The following is a 21,677-nucleotide window of genomic DNA, read 5'->3' on the forward strand; positions in this document are numbered from 1 at the left end:
ACTGATGTACGTATTTAGGCATTCTGATTCAGCAAGCCTGGTTGCTGGGTTTGTCCCAGTAATTTCTACAGTTTACCCAATAGGGACTGGGCTGAGTGCAGGAGATGGAAAGAATGAAGAAATGAATGATGAAACACATCACGGCTTCTAAGACTACTCCTTTATTAAATATAAAGGCATAAATATAAAGTTAAAAGGTAAAAGAAAATGTAATAAGGCCAAAGAAACAAAGTAAAATCTACATTAAATAAAATTTACAAAATCTCATTACATCTATTTCATTTATTTGGAAAATGTATGTACATAGAATACCTTATTTTCTCCCAACAACTGTGGCATTGCCATATAGTTTTAAAGTGTGCCTATAGCTCTCTGTGTCTCAAATAGAGAAGCTATCAATACATGTTTTCCTCTTTATGCTTTTCTTAAAAAATTCATAACCAAATAGGAAATTCCCCAGCTAAATTAATAAAACCAGGGAAAGTAAGGGCAAGGACTTTTCCAGGCCACATAGCAGTATACCTTACCACAGAAACAAGGAACCAATTTTTATGAAATTAAGTGTTTGAACTGGGATCTATTTTCATAGAAATATATAGTTAAAAGTATTTATTTGGTAGCAGATCTATGGTTTATTCTGCAATCATAAATATGAGTGGGTTTGTTTAACACAAGAATATATATAAAGCACCCGGACAGGACATAAATTACTTTCACATAACCAATACAGGAATAAAGGAAAGGTATTTATGCAAGTGTTAATATTTCAGTTCAGATTTTTTTTTCAGTTCAGATTTTTATTGCTAATCATATTTTAAAATAATTCTAATTCTAAAGCTATTCTAGATCTTTAATGTCTATTTCCTTTAGGAAGTTAGGCTCTGGGTGAAATAATTAGTTTAATAAGAGAATGTAACAGTTCAGAAGGTTCAATGGTTTATCTAGTTTCGTATTATCTGGCTTCTTCACGACCCTGGGGACCTTGGGTAATGTATTTAGTCCCCAGGTCTCAGTGTTCTCTGTCAAATGGCGCGCCCAGAACTTCACAGAGCTGTGTAGTAATTAAGGAAGATATATATACATTGTACACCTTATAAAGCCCTTAGAAGAGTCTGGTGCACAATGAGTACCCAAAAATGTTAGCTCTAAGTGGTAAAAGCAGATGGAGAATTTACAATGTGCCTGGTGTGGTGGCATACACCTGTAATCCCAGTACTCAGGAAGCCAAGACAGAGCATTGCTCTGAGTTCACGGCCAGACTGAGCAACACAGTGAGACCCTGCTGCAAAAAACCAGAAACAACCCACCCCCAAAAGAATTTAAAATCAGGATCCTGTGCTTTGTCAGCACGCCCTCTTTCAGCAACTATCCTTATTTATCTAGGAGACTCATGGCATGCAGTTTCCTCCCCTAGAGCATAGGTAAAACCAGCCTAACAGTCAATTTCACAGAAAGGTGAAACAATTCAGGATTTCACATATGCTCGTTCTCTACTCTCACACGCTTCCTCGGGCAGGGGGAAATGCTGCATCTTGAAGGGTGCTGGTTAACTCAGAAAATATACTCCAGCGGTGTAATTTCAAATGCTATAGCAATTAAGACAGAAGTTATTGCAGACAGCAGCTGCAGTGATATGTGCTTTCACTTAAGAGTTGATAAATGCTTACTTCACCTCTGCATAATGTGGGTTTTGTTACTTACAGTTAATATTCTTAACAATGATATATTTTGGATAGCTCTTCAACCAAGGGTATTGCCACCTCTGAATTACTTGATTACTAGTTATTACAAGTAATATGATCCTTCCCTTCTCTTGTCTTAGATACTTTTCAGACATTTCACTGTGTATCAATTCCAGATTAAAAGATGTAAAGTGTAACATACAGTTTAAGGTCTTGTTAGAAAATGTGATTAAAAATTAAGATGGAAATGTTTCGTTACAAAGAAATTACCATTATTTGTAGATTTTCTTTCCTTTTTATTTTAATCAGTTTGTACTGATAAAAGGGAACTGGTTACCCATCCCACGGGCACTCACAGCTCCATGTGACCAAACTGAATGCATCATCATTCCCCTTACCCCGACTGTCACGCCTTCAGACACCCAGTCACTCACAGTAGAAACCTCAAGTTAACAAAGACCTCGCCTACACCTCAAGGTGGAACTTGTCATTGAACGTGGCCAACTCCAGCCCCTCCATCACTCTCTAGGGCCGGTGTTTATAGCAGAATACAACTGGGAGGAGCAGTGTGGTAAAACAGCTAAGCACACGGACTGTGGAGCGCTGAGCTTGCTAGGTTTGTATTTGTGTGCTCTCCTCCCCTCGCCACCGAATAGCTGTGGCATGCCTGGCAGGTTACTAATTCTTTCTGTGCCTCTGGTTCATCTGTGAAATGAGGATAATGATGGTATCTCTCTCAGAGATTTCATGAAGATTAAGTAATACATGTCAAGCATTTAAAAACTGTGCCTGGGACATAGCAAGCCTTATACAGGTATTATTAGTCATTAATATCATCATCATTTCCACAGGCTGTTTAGTGTTTGTGGTTTCTGGGTGCTAAATGCTAAGCGCTTCCCCAAATCACGGCGACAGTTAAAAATGCTCTCATGCAATTACTCCAAATTCCACCTGGTCCTCTCCATCCGAACACCTTTTTACTCTTTCATCATAGTCTTTAGCTCTCCCACATGTCAGTACGTATTTCTAAAGTACAGACCTTACCACCAGCGTGGTACATGAAGTTTTGGGGGTTGGCACTGTCTGCCTACATAGCTCCATCTATTCTTACTGGTGCACCCTCATACTTATCTTTTGTCTGCCTGGCAAATTTCTACTTATCATAAGTTAAGGACCATTGCAAACAGCCTGGTTCCTATTTCAGGTCCTCCTAGGAGGAACTGGTGTTATCTGCTTCTGGAGCCCATGCCTTGTACTCACTGCTAGTGTAACTAACAGCTAACCTTGAGTGCTGCAGTCAGTGATTTATGTGTTTCTTCTCCCTGGTATAGCATGAGATTCTAAAGAGTAAGCACTAACCCTGTGCATGTCTTCCTGGTGAACATGAAGGTTTTATGAATAACAGAGGCCCAAATCATGAAAATGAAACATTTCTGATCTGTTGCATACTTATAATAATTTTAAAAAAGAATTTACACATAACATACCTGCTCCATTGATGTTTCATGAAGTTCATTAAGATTAAGGGTGTAAATCCCTTCTTCAGCACCAAATATCAAGTACTGATCTGAAATAACAAAAGCACTTCTCTGATTTCAATAAATAAGGTACCCTTAAAAGTCTATTCTAAAGCTCAGTAAATATGTGCTAACGTATAAAAAGATTAAATACTTAGAAAAGGCTGACACTCTAAACTTATAAATTGGGCTACATATAACATAAACAATAGCCTCAAGGCAGTGAGGAAGATGGTTACAGAAGGGAGGTTTGCAGCGCGGCCTGCTGGACTCTTCACTCACCACAGCGGGTTACTGACTGGCAGAGCATGAAGCTCTTCCTAAACCTCCTGAAGAACAGATCACGCGAAAGTGACACAGAATGTAGATCAAGAATACCTAATACAGATCCGAAATATTTTGATAGACACTACTTTTTCCAGGCTACTATTATGAGCACTAACATGAAAAGCTCTCTACCATCAAATGGCTGTGCAACAATGAATCTGACTATCAATTTCCCAGTCTGTGAAATAAAAGAACCTATGTCAGATATTTAGGAGCTTTAATAAAAACACACATGTGCATTTTAACACATATATAAAACATTTTCATATGTTTCTTGACATGTATTATATATAAATAAATACTGGGATTTTTTGTTTTCTTGAGAGAGGGTCTCACTATGTAGTCCAGGCTGGCCTTGAACTCACTATGCAGCCCAGGCTGGCCTCAAACTCGTGGCAGTCTGTCTGTGCCTGTCTCCCTAATTTTGGGATTACATGCATGCACCACCACTGCTGGCTATATAAACATACAGTAAGACACAGATATACAGCAAGAGGATGGGGACTCCTTAACTCAGTGCCATGGGACAAACATTCTAATTATGACCCCTGATAAAATGGCCTCTGGATCCTGGTTCCTTACTGTTATAGCTAAATTCCTTGAGTAATGGCTGTCTAAAAAATAAGTATATTCAACTACTGTGTAGCAGCAGAGGAATCATCTCTGGAGCAAATGAGAGTAGCAAAGAGCATGACACACATTATATTGATGTGACTACAGTAAAATTTAATGCTCGCCGCCTAAAACACTGATAACAATATGGAGAAACATTTACCTTAAGATTTGAAAAAATTTATACTAAAACATTTTTCGGTAAAGATATTAAAAATGAATAAAACCAAATGCTCTCATAGCCCCAGGTGGCAAGAAATTAGAAAGATAACAGACAAAAACATATGGTACTACCTCTTGTATCTGGGTTTATCCATGAAGTTGCACAGTGAATTTTCAAGGGGCACCCATTAAAAACCTTTGAAAAACATGCACCCATCTGGAAAAACAAATAACCAACATGAAACAGTGAAACAGAATGATTCTCAATACAATGTAGAAGATGTAATTATTTTGTGTTAATACGGGATACTACAGAGGGCATAATGAAATTATAATCACCTTCAAATTTACGGAGATAATTGTGTTGAATCAGTCACTGGCCTAATACAAACTTTTTAGTAGCACACAGTTTCTAATTATAACAATGACTTTACATGAAAGAAAGAAAGAAAAAACCAATTCACTCATATTTTATCTTTTAATTAAACAAAACGCTAATAGCAATCAATTCAACATTAATAATTTGCTTATCAGAGTAGCAATATCCCATATCAAGAGCATATAGTATTCTCTGTTAAGAAGGGAACCATAATACCCACAAGGTAAGACATTTTTCTCTTTGGTATCATGATAAATATGGTATTAGTCATTGTATTTTAAATTATGAAGTAAAAGTGGTACGACTGAAATTCATATTATATGCTTCAACCTCAAAACATACAGGCCCCCTCTTTTAAAGAAGAATAATATGATTATTTTCCTTGGTAAGATTCATTAAAAATATTAGCCTGATGTTAAATTATCAAGCCTACTTTTAAAAATCTTTCAGATAAATATTTTACAGTGAAATATTCATTTGAACTCTATGTCTTCAAAGAGCAAAATATTAATTGTAAAAATATTTTGGTTAAAAACTCAAGATACAAGAACGGTTATCTACTTAAGCGCATTTATTACCGACACCTTGAGAGAAAATTCATATGGAAGTATGCAATCACAGGAAACCTGTATGTGCGCCCTGATACCCTAAACTGAACAGCACGATACACTGACTGACAGCAAGAATGTTTCCTTCACCAACTTGGACACAGCATGCTCACAGAACCCGGGTTTAACAACTAACACCAATTACAATAAGATTGTAATTTAAAATTAAAGTTAAATTTCCCTTTTAATGATAGAAATGTACCAATCAATATTTTTAAAGATTTTAGTACCAAAAGACCAACACTGGCTAATAGGCAATACCATCAGATGGTAGGGTGGCAATAAACAATGTCCTCATGCCACAGGGCAGAAACTGAGTCACTTAATAAAACCTAGATCACCAACAAAATTTGTATATTAAGGGACTGCCACATCTCTAGAAATCTAAATGACAATATATGCAACAAAACAGCAAGCCCCACCCTTATGCTAATTTGTATAGCTGGATTTTCTTTTTTTCAGCAGTCAACAGTTACCAGCTTTTTTGTGTCAGGCTATATACCTAACCTGGGGGGCTGGGGATTTAGCTCAGCGGCAAAGCGCCTGCCTGGCAAGCGCAATGTCGTGAGTTCGGTTCCTGGTACCGGAGAAAAACCAAAAAAAAAAAAAAAAAAAAATATACCTAACCTATTTACCTTACAGCCAAACAGGAAGTTTGCCCTATGATATCTATTTCCCTGCTTTAAGCATGTGTATAAGTATTGCTGTGTGTATGTGAATGTGTAGCTATATATATAATATATATGAAAGATACTGCATCTACTTCCCTGTTAGTGTATATGGAGGTACATATATATATACATATATATACATAGTATGACAATATATAACACAAAGCGTACTTTAAATTATGAAGGTAATTTGAAGTATATGATTTATAATGTAAAGTAATTTATAACAAGTATGTATTATACTAATATACATGTAATATATAATTAATAATGTGTAACTATTTTACAAAGTAGAATGAAAAAGTAACAGGCTAAAAAGTAGAGTTGGGGGGTTAAAAACTAGAGAAATTAAGGACATCTAAACTAGTGTTAAGGTTTTATAGATTGATAGCAATGAAATGCAGTTCTAGCTATAAAAACTTAAAATTTATGACACACATGATACAGTCATTCTACTACCGGGTACACATCCAAAGAGACCAAAGTCACTATGCTGCAAAGACATCTGGGCTATCGTGTTTATTTCAGCATCACTCACAACAGCCAAGATGCAAAATCAACCTAAGTCTTTATTAGCAAGTGAATAAAGAAAATGTGGTATATTCGCATCAGGGAATATTATTCAGCCTTACAAAAAAGGAAATCCTGCCATTTAGGCCATGTAGGAACCTGGACGGATGTGATGCTGAGACACGCTAGTAACAGGATGAACTGATACTTCATGGGCTCACTTATTTGTGGAATCTAAAAATGCTATAAAAGCAAAGAAGAAGATGGTGGTGGTTGCAGGCTGGGGGAAGGGAGAGGACTGAGAAGACGTTGATGAAAAGACACACAATTTTAATTAGGAGGAATAAGTTTAAGATATCTATTTTATAGCATGCTGGCTACAATTAATAACAATACCCTGTACTTGAAACTTCTCATTTATTGAAAGTTGTTTAAGAGGCACAAGGTACATGACAAGCACGCCACTTGTGTGAGGAAAGCTTTCAGAGGGATGAACTGCACTGTAACTACAATGCTCCCTTTTTTCATATGTTTTAAACAGGTTTTTAGCAGGACCTATAAATTTTATAAAATATTGGGTTTCAACATGGCATTTTTACATCTGATCATATGCATCTCCTCTACAGCTTCCCTTATACTCATCCCTTTACTTCCTTCTTCTTGTTTAGTAATAATAGTCTCCCTTCTACTTTGATGCCATCTTTTTTTAAGTTCCACATATTAGGAAAGATATGTGATACAGTACTACTTGGCTTTCAGACTTTGGCTTATTTTACTTAACATGACAACATACTACTCCACTCATTTTCCTACAAATGATATAATTTTTTTCTGGCAGAATAATATTCATTGTACATACATTCCACATTTTCTTTACCAATTTTAAAAGAATATATTTTAAATGTTTCCACTACCAAAAAAACAAAAATGAAACAAGACAAAAAAACCCACGAGGCAATATATATGTTAAATAGCTTGATTTAGTCATTCCATAATCTATATGTGTATCAAAACACTATCCTGTAGACCACAAATATAAACAATTTTTACCTGTCAATTAAAAAATTTAAGGCCAGGTGTGGTGGTGCATGCCTGTAATCCCAGCACTTGGGAGGCTGAGACAGGAGGGTTGCTCTAAGTTTGAAGACAGCCTGAGCTACAAAGTGGGTTCAAGGTCAGTCTAAACTACATAGCAAGGCCTTGTCTCAAAACAAAACAAAAGAAATTTTAAAAATGAGAAAGATAGCATGGCATAATTAAAAATAAAAACCAAACCAAACCAAACCAAAACAAAACAAACAACAACAACAACAAAAAATCCAGCCAAAGTATCACACAGGAGATCCAAGTTCTGAGTAGAGTTTAGTGGAGTTTTATGATTGTAGTAACCAAGATCTAGCCTCAGTTTCACTGAATCAATGACTTGGGCCAGATGCTCCATCAGGTTCCCAAAATGCCATATTCACATTTTGTTTTTCCTACAATATCCATGTTGCTTTTACATTTTTTCAAATACAGCTGCAAACAGGATATTAATAAATTTTTGGATCAAGAAGCTTTAAAATGTGTAATTTATTATACTTTTTACTTTGAAAAGCTACTTTTCAGATGTAGTAACATTTGAATTAGTAATTACGTAGATTTTTTTCAATAATCATGGAGGTTCTTTTAATTAGGTTAAAAAAAATCTAGCCAAAGATACACATTTAAGCAACCTGTACTTGTCACTGTACTTACCTGTGCATTGTAGTCTGAAAATTTAGGCTGTTTGATACTTGATACTTACATGCACTTTAGGTGTGGGGGGAAGACCATTACTAATAGGCTTCTAGAAAAAAGAACACATACATGATTGTAATTCTTTTTGTGGCTTTCTGGCATGAAAATAATATTTTTCAGACACATTTATCTGAATAAAATACATGAACTTTATATTTTATGAATTTTAACTTTATGAATTATATACTTTATGAATTTTGTTCATAAAGCATACGACACTTAATTTTCCTACGGTCCTTCCATATTTGCTAGCAGATTCTCCCAACAGAGGAGTGTGCACTCTTTCTCTAGGAAATTATACATGCTCATGTATTTGCTTAGTGTTCTAGACTTTGTATTTTGGTGGGGTAAGTGCTGGAGATGAAAGCCAGCACCTAGAGCGTACCAGGTAGCATTCTACCACTGGGCCCGACAGCTTTCTAACCCTTTTGTATCATTTATACACAAGTCCTCCCAGAAAATGCCATTTCTGTATGTGTTAGAACATACATAGCTATGCGCTCTTTATCTACTTATTCTTTGCCTTAAAATACTCCATTTAATCCATATACCTGAGAGTCATAGGGACCTGACACTAACCGCATCTTAGTATGAACATAACATACTTTATCTAGCTATTCCTTAACTGTTATTGGAGATTTAGGTTATTCTCAACTCTTTCCTGTAAGAATGGTGAAATGAACCTGTATAACCTTCTTACGCAATGTGTGAATGTTTTTAAGGGTATGTACTCTGTGAGAAGTGAAACGACTGGCTGCAGGGTCAGCATTTGCATTTACTGAGTACTGACTGCCTTTCCCGGCATCTACAACACATCATACCTAACAGCACTGTATACAGTTCTGGTTCCGTAAGGCAGTATACTCAGGCAGTATCGTGAAGATGGTTAGGTAAAAACGCTCTCTCTCACGTTTCTCAATTTCATGCCTCTGATGACAAGGAAGGGGGAGAACCTTTTTAAAAACCATGCATTTGCTTTCCTATTTCCTTTTCTGAGATCTTTTTCCCATTTTTTACTGTTATTTTTTATATCTATTTGTTGCTTTTTCATATATTGAGATCTGAATATTTTATGCTTTATGAATTAGAAATATTTTCTCCTAGCCTGTAGATTAAGTGAACCTTTTTTACAGTATGTTTCATTAACTGAACTTTGTATATAAATAAAATTGGGGTTGGGGGACAGTGATGAGGGCTGAACTCAGGGCCTCACATACGGTTCACCAACACTATCACACCTCTGCTCCTGAAGGATAAATTCTCATCAATTCACGTATTAAACATTGGTCAGAGCAGACAGACAACTATAAGGAGAAAGCTGTGCTCACCCACAATATCCTTTTTTTTTTTTTTATTTTAAAGAGTAGTAAATGAGACATAAACAAAAAATAGAATAGCAGCATACCCGTATAACAAACATAAACAAACCAAAGCAAGAACATTTAAAGTGATACAATCTCCCGTAATATCCTCACAAATGCCAGGTATTTTTAGAGATCACATCTTTAGTACATGAACTATCCTCTTGAAAAGGATCTTTCTTTATGTTAATCTTAGTAACAGCATTTTAAGGAAATGACATAATGTTTTTCCTCAATTTGATATAAATCAGAATCATTTAAATGGTATGATAAAAATCAAAAGTTACTTATTGATTTCATATATAACATCAAAATGTCAAATGACATTTCTTAACATTATATGATGTTTTGGGTGGGGGAGGTTATCTCGGTAAAGCACTTGCCTAGCATATGTAAGGACTGTGGTTCAATCCCTAGCACCCACTTCAAAAAAAAAGACATTACATAGTATTTGACTTTGTATATTCATTTTTGAGAATGTAGAGCATCATATTATTCCTACCAATTTCTGGAACTTTTATTCCACTTCACAACTAACTTTTGTTTTTACACTGACTCCTATAAAGTATCTCGTGTCTATTTCAGCAAAACATTTTAAATATTTAGTATTTTTAAGTAGAGAGCTGTGAATGTTATGTTCAGATTTAATGTAAGCATAAACAAAATAGCTGTAAGTAGCTTTAAGGAGCTGCACACCATACTTCAATATACTACGGATACTGTTTCCGTCACGACACAGCCATGGAGTTTAGAATTACTGACATTATTAGTTCCCTAGCCTAATGACGTATGATAAAGAAAATGTGGATTGAAAATTCTTTACAAAGCTTGTAACTTTCCAAAGGGTATTATTATTTATCAATTCATTATTTTTTAAGACAGGGTCTCACTGTGTAGTTCAAGCTGGCCCTAAACTCACTATGTAGCCCAGGCTGGGCTCAAACTCACATCAATCCTCCTGCCTCAGTCTCCTAAATTTTGGGATTACAAGCATGTACCACCACACTTGGCCCAAAAGGTATTATTACATACAAGTTGAATCTGGAAATTTGAAAAAAACCTGAAGCTTTTTGAGCCCAATGTTGCAGATTCTGGAGCACTTCAGATTTTGGATTGCTGGATCAGAGATATTCAACCAGTGAAGCTTTTGTAAATACTCCAAAATCCCAGACACTTGTGGTTCCAAGCACTGTGGGTAAGCAGTGCTTACACCCTACTGTGCTACAGTGATTCAAGTGAACTTCTGTACTACTGCATAGCAGGGCTGTTAAAATTTAAACTGACAAGAGCAAACAGGTGCTGCTCGAAGAGACTGAACTTTACAGGGTTCATTCTTAAAGGACACTTAAGGCTTTTGTTAGAAATGTTCTAACTGCGTGATGTGGTGATGCACGCTTGTAATCCCAGCTATTTGAGGCTGGGATCACAAGTTTGAAGCCACTCTGGAAAGCACAGCAAGACCCTGTCTCAAAAAGAGAATATAAAAAGGGCTAGGAATGTGGTTTACCGGTAGAATGTTTGCCTACCACGTATGTGGTCCTGGATTTGATCTCCATTAGTGGGGGAAAAAAAAAATCCCTAAATTTCCAAATTATAGTGGGCAATGCTAGTCAAATGCCCTGAGTTATAAAAAATGGCATGTCATCATCTATAGCTTAAAAAAGTTAAATATAATAAAAAGGCCTCTGATACTATAAAACCCTAATGTATATTTACACATGAACATAATTAAATGTATTACAAATTTCTATATAAGCAGTACAGATTGTAACTATAAAAACTTCAAATCATCTCATCGATGTTTGCCATAGTATTAGGGATTTTGAGGATTTTTTGCTGTTATTTTGAGGTCTGTAAATATAGGTGAGTGTATTCTAGTGATCAGGAGCCAATTCTTTACAAATGTTTAAATTTTTCAGCCATTATGAGCCCTGATAAACATACATTTCAGTATTATATCAGTGTCTCATCTAACATTTGTGACAGGAGTAGCTGCTAACAATAACTTCACTATTTCTGAAGTGATATCTTGTATCTGCTAGAAAATAATTTTCTCCCTTTGTTAACTATTTACTTTGTATAAGGGCAAAATTTTCACTTATTATGTGATCTACAGTTAGCAATTTGTCCTGAAGTAGAAGTTAAGTTTTTCTTCTCTATGTCCTTCTTTCCACAACTTTTTAATACTATAAAGTAGATTCTATTTTTTTCTTTTTGGTGGTGCAGGGGATTATACCCAAGGCCTTGTACATGCTAGGCAAATGCTCTAGCATCGAGCTACAATCTCAGTCCAGTCAGAGGGATTTTAAGAATCAATTCTCATCAGTGAGAATAATAATACTTACTTTGTGAACAATCACAAGAATACTGTTTACCTGTATGAAGATCACGTTTTATAATACATTAAATAAAAAACTGGTGTAAGTAACTTAAAGAAGAGAAAAATCTAAATAATTTAAACGAGAAAGCCATTGTTCTAATTTACCACAGCAAAGTGACTTTCTAAAACCCTTAAGTCTGTTCGTCATATTACTCCACTAAAACACCAACACATTAATTATAAAATCCACGACTGCTGTAGTTTCACTAGCTCTAAGTGTCAAATTAACTTAACAGTAAACAGGGAAACAAGTGTGAGCAGAGCTTATAAACAGTAATACCTACTGGTACATCCTTCTTTTCTTTCCTCGAAAGGTTTGTGCTTCTATGCTCATTCTGTTGCTGATATAATGATCCATCTCGCTCACCATTTAACTGAAAGGAGCTCACTCCATTTCCTTCAATAAGACATGTTTAAAAATAATGAGAAGTGATTAATTTTTATTAAGAAAATTATTAAGTAGGAAAGAAAAATATGAATCTAAGACAGTTTCATTCTCCAATTTAGATCATTTCAGATCATTTGAATCATAATATTTAATCCCAAATTAAGAAGTTTTATATGTATTTTCTTCTAGTTAAACCTCAATTTCTGGCATATTAGGCAAATTTAAAACCAGGTTGTATCTAAGTATACTTTTTTATTTTTTCTAGATTAAAATGGAAAAAGTGAAATGCCAGATTCATAACTACTTTCAGAAAAGGGGTAATTTATATTATCTCACCAAGAAACATTAGTTTGTCTTTTTTTTGAGACAAGGTCTCACTCTGCAGCCCAGGCTGGCCTCGAACTCATGGTAATCCTTCTGTCTCAGCCTCCCAAGTGCTGGGACTACAGGCATGTACCACCATGCCTGGCTACTTTGTCTTTTTAAAATTACTTCTTTTGGATAAGGCAAACGAAACTTTAGAGTGTTAAAATAGCACCTCCTAGTACTAACTTGGAGGCAATATTTAGCAAATAATGATAATAATTTAAAAAAATGATTTAATGAAATAAAGGAGTTAAATGAAGTACTACTTCTCTTTTTAAAACACAAGTGGACTAGAGCCCAAACACATTTTCCTTGCTTATTCAGAGTTTAATTTCTACTCTTTATGTGGTATAGATGAATGGGGATAAACCAATGTCCAAAAGAGGGAAGGCTAAATATGAAATGAAAAACAAGGGGCAAGATACCCCAGACTGTGTCATAGGGATCTCTGTTATTAAAACACTTTGAATTATGAAGCAAAAAGGAGAAAACACCTCCATCATCATCGTTCCCTTCTTTTCTCTCACAGAGGAGCTTTAAGTAAGTTTTTGCTTAGTTGTTTGGTTTTTTGAGACAGGGTCTCACTATGTAGTACAGGCTGGCCCTGAACTTTCTTACGTAGCCTAGGCCAGCCCCAAACTTACAGCGATCCTTCTGCCTCAGCCTTCCAAGTGCTGGGATTGTAGGCCTGCGCCACCATGCCTGGCAAACAAACTCTTGATATCTGCCCCCCTTCATATGACAACCTCTCTACCATTACCTAAAACAATAGGCTTTTGTGGGGGTATTCTGGGTGGTGGTGGTCTAGGTGGAACCTGGGATGGCTTCGCTGGGCTCCCTGACGTGGGACATCTCTTGATCGTTCCTCGATTATCATCCTCAGTAGAATGAATTTCTTGTGGTATGAAGATGGACTTAGGCTGAAATAAGTAGAATAAAAGGAGATCAATGAATAAATGTGAAATTATTTTCTTGAAATAAATATTAGTATCTATCAGAGGCTTCTGAACTGTTTTTTTACCAGATGACTTTCAAAGCTACTCAACTATCCCATGCGGATTATTTTAATATAGTTTAAAAATACGCTAAAAATGCTCTTAAAATGTTTCTCAAGTTTTGCAGCTATGTAAAAATAAAGGGGAAGTGGGGTTCTAGGTCTTTTTATTAATTCCTCCCAAGACTTCCTACATAGGTCTATAAAAATATTCTAGTCTTTTTGATATCCTCCACTTTAAACAAGTATTTTTAAAATTTTTTCTTCAGTACTTGGTGTTTTGAACCAAAAGCTTTCACACTGAGCCACACCCTAGTCCTGTAGGTGTTGGTGGTACTGTCATTATTACTGACTAGAGAAAGGATCTTTCTCAGTCTCCCAGACTGGGCTCAAACTTATGAGCCCTCTGCTTCAACCTCTCAGACTACTGGGATTACACGCATAGGCCATCATGCCATTCTAAAAAGACTCTCTATTGTACATACTCATGTTAACCAAAGCTCAGCTGCTTAGCAAGGCTAATATAGACTATGCCTTAGACAACTCAACATGTTTATATTAATACATAACCTTTCAGACAAAGTACAGGAGAAGATACGCATTAAACTGTTCTCAGGTTGGAGAACGCTAGCAAACCCATAGGCGATACCTGAGAAATATTTTGTGCAGAGAGTGTAAAAACTTCATCAGCTAAAGGTTTTGACAATCTATAAATTCTTACAAATGTGTCCCTTACTATGAAGACTTCCAGCACTTAGTTCCTTGAAATTCAGATCTTTACATTTTTGCTAATGTAAATAAGCAAGCACAACATCATTTATTCATGAGTCAAGATTTTCTTAGTATAAAATGAAAACTACATCAATAAGTTAGATATAAGATTGTAAGAACTTAACCCCCACTTACAATGCCGACTTCAAACTTAAAAACAACGAATCATTAAATTTTTCTACATATGTAAACTTCCAAAATAAATTTATATTACCACTACCTACATTAACTCATTTTACCTTTAAAAAAAAACCCATCTGGAAATACTTTATTATTTTACAATGACGTTTTTTTTTTGCACCAGGAATCGGACTTGGGAACTTGCACTTGCCAAGCAGGTTCTTACCTCACTGAGCTATATCCCTGGCCTCCATATGATGATTTTGTTCAGCAAGATTCTGTTGTTAAATTTTTTTTTAAAGCTACTGCCCCATTTTGCACTTTTAATTTACAATTATTTTCTGAAAATTAAATATTAGTGCCATTACTATCATTTAATCATTAAGAAACAGTTATTAGATTTTGAGGAAGACAATCTAACAAGAAATGCTACTTTTCTAACTCACAATGAAATAACACTTATTCACTAACATAATTATTTTTACTGGATAAATGACTAGAGCTTATTACTTTGAATGAACCCTAAATGATAGGTTGGGAATTTTTAAAAGACAAAAATAATCTAAACTATCTTCTTAGATCTTAGTTAGCAACTTCACAATTTTTCTTTGTGGACTGCAAATGAAAATATCAGTACTTTACAACAATACCCACATGCACATAGGCAATCCAAATTGAAAAATAACTTGTCTACCTTTGGTGGCAAAGGTGGTGGAACTTTTGCTTTCATAGTTGAACTAAAAGTAAAAAAAAGAGTTTGTAATCAGAATTCTTCATTTTACAAGTGAACCATTACCAAAATGTATTTTCAAAGTTATGGAAGAAAAACTTGCAAAATAAGTACCGTTTCCTAAGGTTATATTTTTCCCTCAAAATAATTTGTAAAATGTCCAAGTTATGTTGAACAAGGTATTATACAGAAATAATTGGGTAAATGTGCCTTGTTGGTTTCAAATACTATAAAGTAATTAAGTTGGAAAACAGTTACAATTCTATTTTATATCCACTAAGTGGTAAATAATTAATATAAAAATGTAAGCAATGGCTGGTTTAAGAAAAACGATGTAGTATAAATATATCATGTTGTAAGCTTCAGTTTTGTTGTTTGAGATGATTTTTCATGATGCTCATCAAAACTATACATGTGTTCTATGAAATGCAGGCAGATTTTGAGTGAAGCTAAAGGTCATACAAATCACGATTGGTTTTAGAAACAGAATTAAACAATGATCAAGCACAAACTTCTCAGAGGAGGACACTGGGGCTGAAGTTACGTGGCCTGACTATTGTCCAGGTAATGAGGTGGAGAGAATGAAACTCCACTCCACGTGCTACTCAGGTGCTCCCGACTATGCTGACACAGCATCTTTCTTTACCAGCCAAAACAAAAACAAACCAGGACCAAATATCAGTGCATTCCTAAAAGTGAAAGCATTTCCCTTTTAAAAATATACAAGGTTATCTAAAATGTTCATTTTAAACCCATCAGATGAACATTTAATTAAATATATTAAACTTCATAGTTGTAATAATTACAGAAGCTAATAATTACGGACAACTACAATAAATATTTTCTTTGTTAGTTTTTCCAAGTTTCTTGTTTGCATTTAGTGTTATAGACTAAACTATCTTCTCAAAAGTCACATGTTGAAGACCTAACTGCCAAAGTGAAATCTGAAGACAGGGCTTTTAGGAGGTAATTAGGATTCCATGAAGTAATAATGGTAGTGTCCTAAATCCACAGGATCGATGGCCTTAGAAGAAAAGCAAGGAAGAGTGCCCTCTTTCCTGTCATTGCACACAGTGACGAAAGCCATGTGAAGACAGCACCAGAAGATGTCTGTCCCAGAAGCCCAACTGGCAGCCACCAAGATCTTGAACGTTCCAGGCACTGAACTGTGAAAAGTAATTCAGTGTTAAGTCACCCAGCCTAGGGTATTTTGTTATGGCAGTCCCAGGTGACTAACACAACTGGGATAGTAAAGAGGAAACTGTTACAATCCATGATACTGTGTTGCTTATCATATTAAAATCATCTAACATTAAGCTGCCGGATTTATAAAATCAGGTCAAATGACATCTGTTCTTTTTGCAAAAAAGAAAAACAGAACTTACTGTTTAGATTCATCATCATCTCCTTCATCATCTTCTAAATGTGCCACATGTCCTCTAAAGGAGAACAGAGGCCATCATTACATTGAATGGACTTTACCAAAAAGGCTAAGAAATTTTAGAAATTGCAGTAAGCGCTACTATGGGACAAAATTTTATTTACCTTTATAGGATACATTGAAAACTACAACAACATAATATTCTCTCCATGACAGAGAAGGGGGAAAATGATTCAATTCACCCGTGACCTAAGTATTTTTAGCTTAACTAAAAATTAAAATTACCGCTGATGTAATTCTTCTTCAACGGACTTTAGAAGACTCCTTGAAAGAAAACACAAAAACGAAATATAGTGTGAACAAATATGTACCAAGTATATATTTTATCAATTTAACCTTACCCACAAACTTTTAAATGATTATGATTACTTTATTACCATTTACTGTAAATTTGCTACAATGATCACCTCTGTACCATGAAATATCAAGTTAATGAGTTAATATCAAGTTAATCTCTATTTTCTGTTGCTAATGTCTTTATGAATAAATATATATACATATGTATTTTAAATGAACAAAATAAATCCTAATGTGTACCAAAAAATACCAATTCAAACAGAAGACAACTCACCATGAAATGTCACAACAGTATTGACAAAACAATAATTGCAGGGTCACAGTCAGGAGCTTCCAGGATTCAAATTTTACCTGGAATATCATACCTGACACCTGAAATTATATTGTCTTTCTCTGAAAATAAGGAAGGGACACACTTTGAAAAGATCATGCTCTCAGACAATCCTACAAAATGAAACTCAACATATTGGATCTCTCTGCAGAAGCATGCATGCATGTGATGTGAATACATGAATGTAGTAGCACTTTGCTTTCACAGAAGACACAAACTTACCTGAAGGATTTGCTCTCCAGTGGTGCACTGGCAAACACATTTACACTTTTGGGAGACTAAGCCTGTATCAGACCAGGTGTGAGGATTTTACCATTAGGAGAAGTATATAAAGTTCAGTTATCAGGGATGTAAGAGAGAACCGAGGGCATTCCTGAAGTTTCCTTAATTCTTTTCAATGTAACTTCACAGAGCATCCTTCCTAATTATATTCTTCAAATATAAACACTCAAAAGCTTTCTCATTGATAATGGGATACAGAGAAATACAGTTACTGGGATAAAAGTGATTCAGCAGGAAATTTGCTTTCTAAATACTTTCCCCTCCTAATATATGCTGGATGCAACTATCTTTACAATTATAGAACACAAAACCAGGGAGACTGAAAGGCGTGGTTATCGACTGTAAACAACCCATTGACAGCTTTTAGAGATCAATTACTTTAATTAGGCCAGCTTAATAACATCTAAGTTTTTAAGAAATGACAAGTTATAAATATGGAATGGTAAATAACATAAAAACTATAAATCAAGTTCTACTTCAGAGATACAAAAATGAAGGCACCAGTCAAATATCTTATTCATAAAGCTCTCCCATAGCCGGCTCTAGGAAGGCAGGAGCTTCTGCCTAGAGGCAGTGTAGAAAAATGAATGAGCGTAGGTTTTAAAGCAAAGACTGCCTGACTCTGAATCCTGCCTCCACCTCTGCAGGCTGCTTTAGAAAAGTCACTTTGATTTCCCCACACTTCTGTTTCCTTATATGTCAAATGGGAATTATAACAGTACTATATCAAAGTATTTAAAGATATAATTAATTAGCAGAGGTAAAGTGCTTCAAAGCATCTTAGCACATAGTTAGGTACTATTATTGACTAAGCAATTTTGTTTTTTACATGAACAAATTGTGGCCCAGGGATCCTGAGGCTCTCTTAATCTCCTGTAGGGATCTATAAGGTCTTAATTCCTTTCCCAGTCTTATTTTTCATGAGTGGAGCTTTCCAGACACTATACGGCACGTGACATCAGAACAGACTAAATGCAGTAGCAGACATAAAACCTCAGCTGTCTTCTACTAAGTCAGTGTGAAGATCTGAAAGAAATGTAAAGGAATTTCACTTTTCCTACTAACATTTCGTTTCAGAACAAAACCTTTTCATAAAAAATGTTATTAGTAGGTCTCAGGAAAACTTTTTATTTTGTTGCTCTGGTAACTGCTCTCACTGCAGTTATTGGCTGCCTGTAAGTCTCATAAGAGGGCAATCAGTGCTGCTGTAAGGAAAGCACTGTGAGGAGGTGGCATTTGAACTGATCCTTTAGGAACAGGGATTTATTTTAAAACATACAAAACATGTATGTTACTTATACATTATTTTAAAAAATGGATAAATATTTTGAAAAATTCCTCAATTTATTTTCCAGTACTATAAATACTTTGTAATCTCTGTTTAAAAAGCTCTTTGGAGTTCTCAATGATTTTTAAAACTTTAAAGGGATCCTAACACCAAAATTTTGAGGAGCACTGCTTTGAACTATTTTACCAAATTAAACATATCTCTAAGATGTTTAAAGGGCTTTCATGTCATTTTAGGAAATGTGAAAAATACATTTTCTTAAAATACTTTTTCTTAGCACATGACTATTTTTTGAGGCATTTGTTTCTCTAGCAAAAAAATATTAGGATGTGAAAATATTTGGGAAGAAAATTTAACATGTTTTATTTTTGGTTACCGTATTTAGCTGGATGTACATGGCATTCTATTTTTTAAAAAGTCTTTCCGTGAGTTCTTGCAGAGTAAGAGAAAGGGTGAGTAAGAATACGGAAGGGTAGCTAGCCGCGGCCTAGGACTCATGTACACATGCATTACTCGTAAATATCTTGCTGTATGTGAAGATACTTGGTTAACAAAGTTACAGAGTTCACAGTCATCATGGAAAGTGGAGGTATGTGCTTGGAGATACAGCTCAGCGTAGGGCGCTTGCGTAGCAGGCACCTCAGTGTTTGGTCACTAGCGTGGCATGGGAGAGAAAGAGGGAGACAGACAGACAGACAGACAGAGAAAACGAACCTGGCTAACTCTGCTAGAAAGGTCCACTTACAGTCAATGCTACACCGGGAGAGACTGCAGGAAATGTGACAACCAATTTATTCACGAAGCCTGAGCACCGCGCAGCACACAGTGCTGCTGTTCACTAGTCTACTTCTTCTTCTACTGTACAAGTGTTTATAAAGTGAAAAACAAAACAGAAACTACATAACTGAATTACTAAATAAATATAAAACAACATCCATTTTGGTGAAAAAGTTCTAAAGGGCGCGATGTGTGAGCAGATTTAACTGATGAAGTGAAGAAAAGGGCGTGGGTAAAGACCACCCATCAAAACATTCCACATATTTGAATTAGCTAAGGAGGTCATGCTATGAGTTACTAAAATCTTTCAAAGCTGTCCAATGCCCCCAAACAACCTGTATATACTTCTCTATTTCATTTTTCTAAAACTGAAGTTTTATTCACTTATATTATCCCCTTTTTATACAATCAATATTTACTGAGTAACTAACTATAAAGGCCACCAGTATGTATTTACCAAACCAGAAATACACTAACTGCTTTACAGTAATTTCCCTTTAACCCTTAGCATCCTATGAGGCAGATACTGTTATGATCCCAATTTTAAAAGGGACAGTGTTTTTTTTCTCAAAGTCAAGTGATTTACAAGGACAGTCAATTCTGACTCTATCTGTCATTTATACTACCAGTATTACATTCAACTGTGACAGAAGCTGGGCAATTCAGTTTACTCTTGTTCATTATTATTTATTAGAAGAGAATTATCTTTAGAGTTTTTGCTCTACATGTAAACAGAACCTGACAGATCCAGTGACCCACATCTGTAATCCCAGCTACTTGGGAGGCTGAGGCAGGATGACTGCAAACTGAAGGCCAGCCTGGGCAATTTCTAGAAACCCTGTATCAACATTTAAAAAAAGGGCTGGAGAAGTAGCTCAACGGTAGAGCACCCCTGAATTTAACACCCAGTAATAAAAACATACTTAGTTTTCCTCTAAATATATTTTTAGCTAAATGGTTATAACAGTTGGCCCCAGTGATGTCGGAGTTCAAAAGAAAAGGCGGTAATCTGGTATAAGTTAAACACATATGCCTTCTGTTCAAAAAAAAGAGAAAGTAAAAAAGAAAGAAAGAAAGAAAACGCCTACGTAACAATTCTAATTAGACAGTTCCCGCATGATCGGGAACAGGTAGAAACCTGTCAGTGGAAATGTCTGCCTGATCACCTATGGAGAAAGCAGGAAATCCTGTGAGTTCAAAACACTTCCTAGTCACAAGAATAAAGCAGACATATCAGTATAGTAAGAGGAAGTGCTACACCCATGCTCATGTCACATGTATGTGTACACCTGTACACAAAACACAGCTGAAGTGGGACTCTTGGCCAACCTACCTTGCCAGTGATTCGTTATACAGAATACAGTTGCTTAAGCAGGGATCCAATTAATCAAAAAATGAAGGTTGGGCAAATTATTAATATTTTACCTAGCCAAAGTAACTGTAAACTATGACAATGTCTAACAATCAGAAATGAGACAATGGGAATTATGGAATCTGAAAAGCATTCAGCAATGGGCCATACAATCTTGTGTTTTCTACTACATAATTTTAAAACATTTTATAAACCAAAGAAGTAAATGAAGTAGTTTCCAAATTACTGAGTCTTTTAAAATATACCAAAATTTGCTAAAAAGCTTCTTAAAATCAGTGGCCTGATATTTAGAGAAAATAATATTAAAAGACAAACTTTTTATTCACTAACATACTATTAGATTAACTATTCTTTTTTGTTCACCAACAAATGAAGATAAATTATAAATAGCATACAATTATTACTTAGGTAAAGTTTCATTTTCTACCAAGAAAACTGTATACTAATTTTCCAGTCAAAGAAAGATAAAGCCTAATAACAACAGACTTATTAACAATATCACTGCTAAAAATAACAAGTAATAATCCCTTAA

The 21,677-nt window shown here is 35.3% G+C and overlaps 1 protein-coding gene across 4 annotated transcripts in view; it reads right to left on the minus strand.

The window, feature by feature from the left end:
* The window catches only part of Map4k3 (mitogen-activated protein kinase kinase kinase kinase 3), a 113,378-nt gene that overhangs the window by 27,698 nt on the left and 64,003 nt on the right, over nucleotides 1-21,677 (minus strand). For all 4 annotated transcript variants that reach the window (XR_001235318.1, XR_001235319.1, XM_005390901.2 and 1 more), the window contains 8 exons: nucleotides 17,024-17,062; nucleotides 16,743-16,796; nucleotides 15,322-15,364; nucleotides 13,503-13,662; nucleotides 12,273-12,385; nucleotides 8,255-8,296; nucleotides 4,433-4,517; nucleotides 3,170-3,249 (listed from right to left, as the gene is read on the minus strand). Coding sequence is in view for 2 of the 4 variants with exons in the window: in XM_005390901.2 (XP_005390958.1) it covers nucleotides 3,170-3,249; nucleotides 4,433-4,517; nucleotides 8,255-8,296; nucleotides 12,273-12,385; nucleotides 13,503-13,662; nucleotides 15,322-15,364; nucleotides 16,743-16,796; nucleotides 17,024-17,062 (616 nt within the window). In the remaining 2 variants the exon portion in view is untranslated. The remainder of the gene's footprint in view (nucleotides 1-3,169; nucleotides 3,250-4,432; nucleotides 4,518-8,254; nucleotides 8,297-12,272; nucleotides 12,386-13,502; nucleotides 13,663-15,321; nucleotides 15,365-16,742; nucleotides 16,797-17,023; nucleotides 17,063-21,677) is intronic.

Source organism: Chinchilla lanigera, unplaced genomic scaffold, assembly GCF_000276665.1.
Source record: "Chinchilla lanigera isolate Chin_1 unplaced genomic scaffold, ChiLan1.0 scaffold00040, whole genome shotgun sequence".
Classification (NCBI taxonomy): domain Eukaryota; kingdom Metazoa; phylum Chordata; class Mammalia; order Rodentia; family Chinchillidae; genus Chinchilla; species Chinchilla lanigera.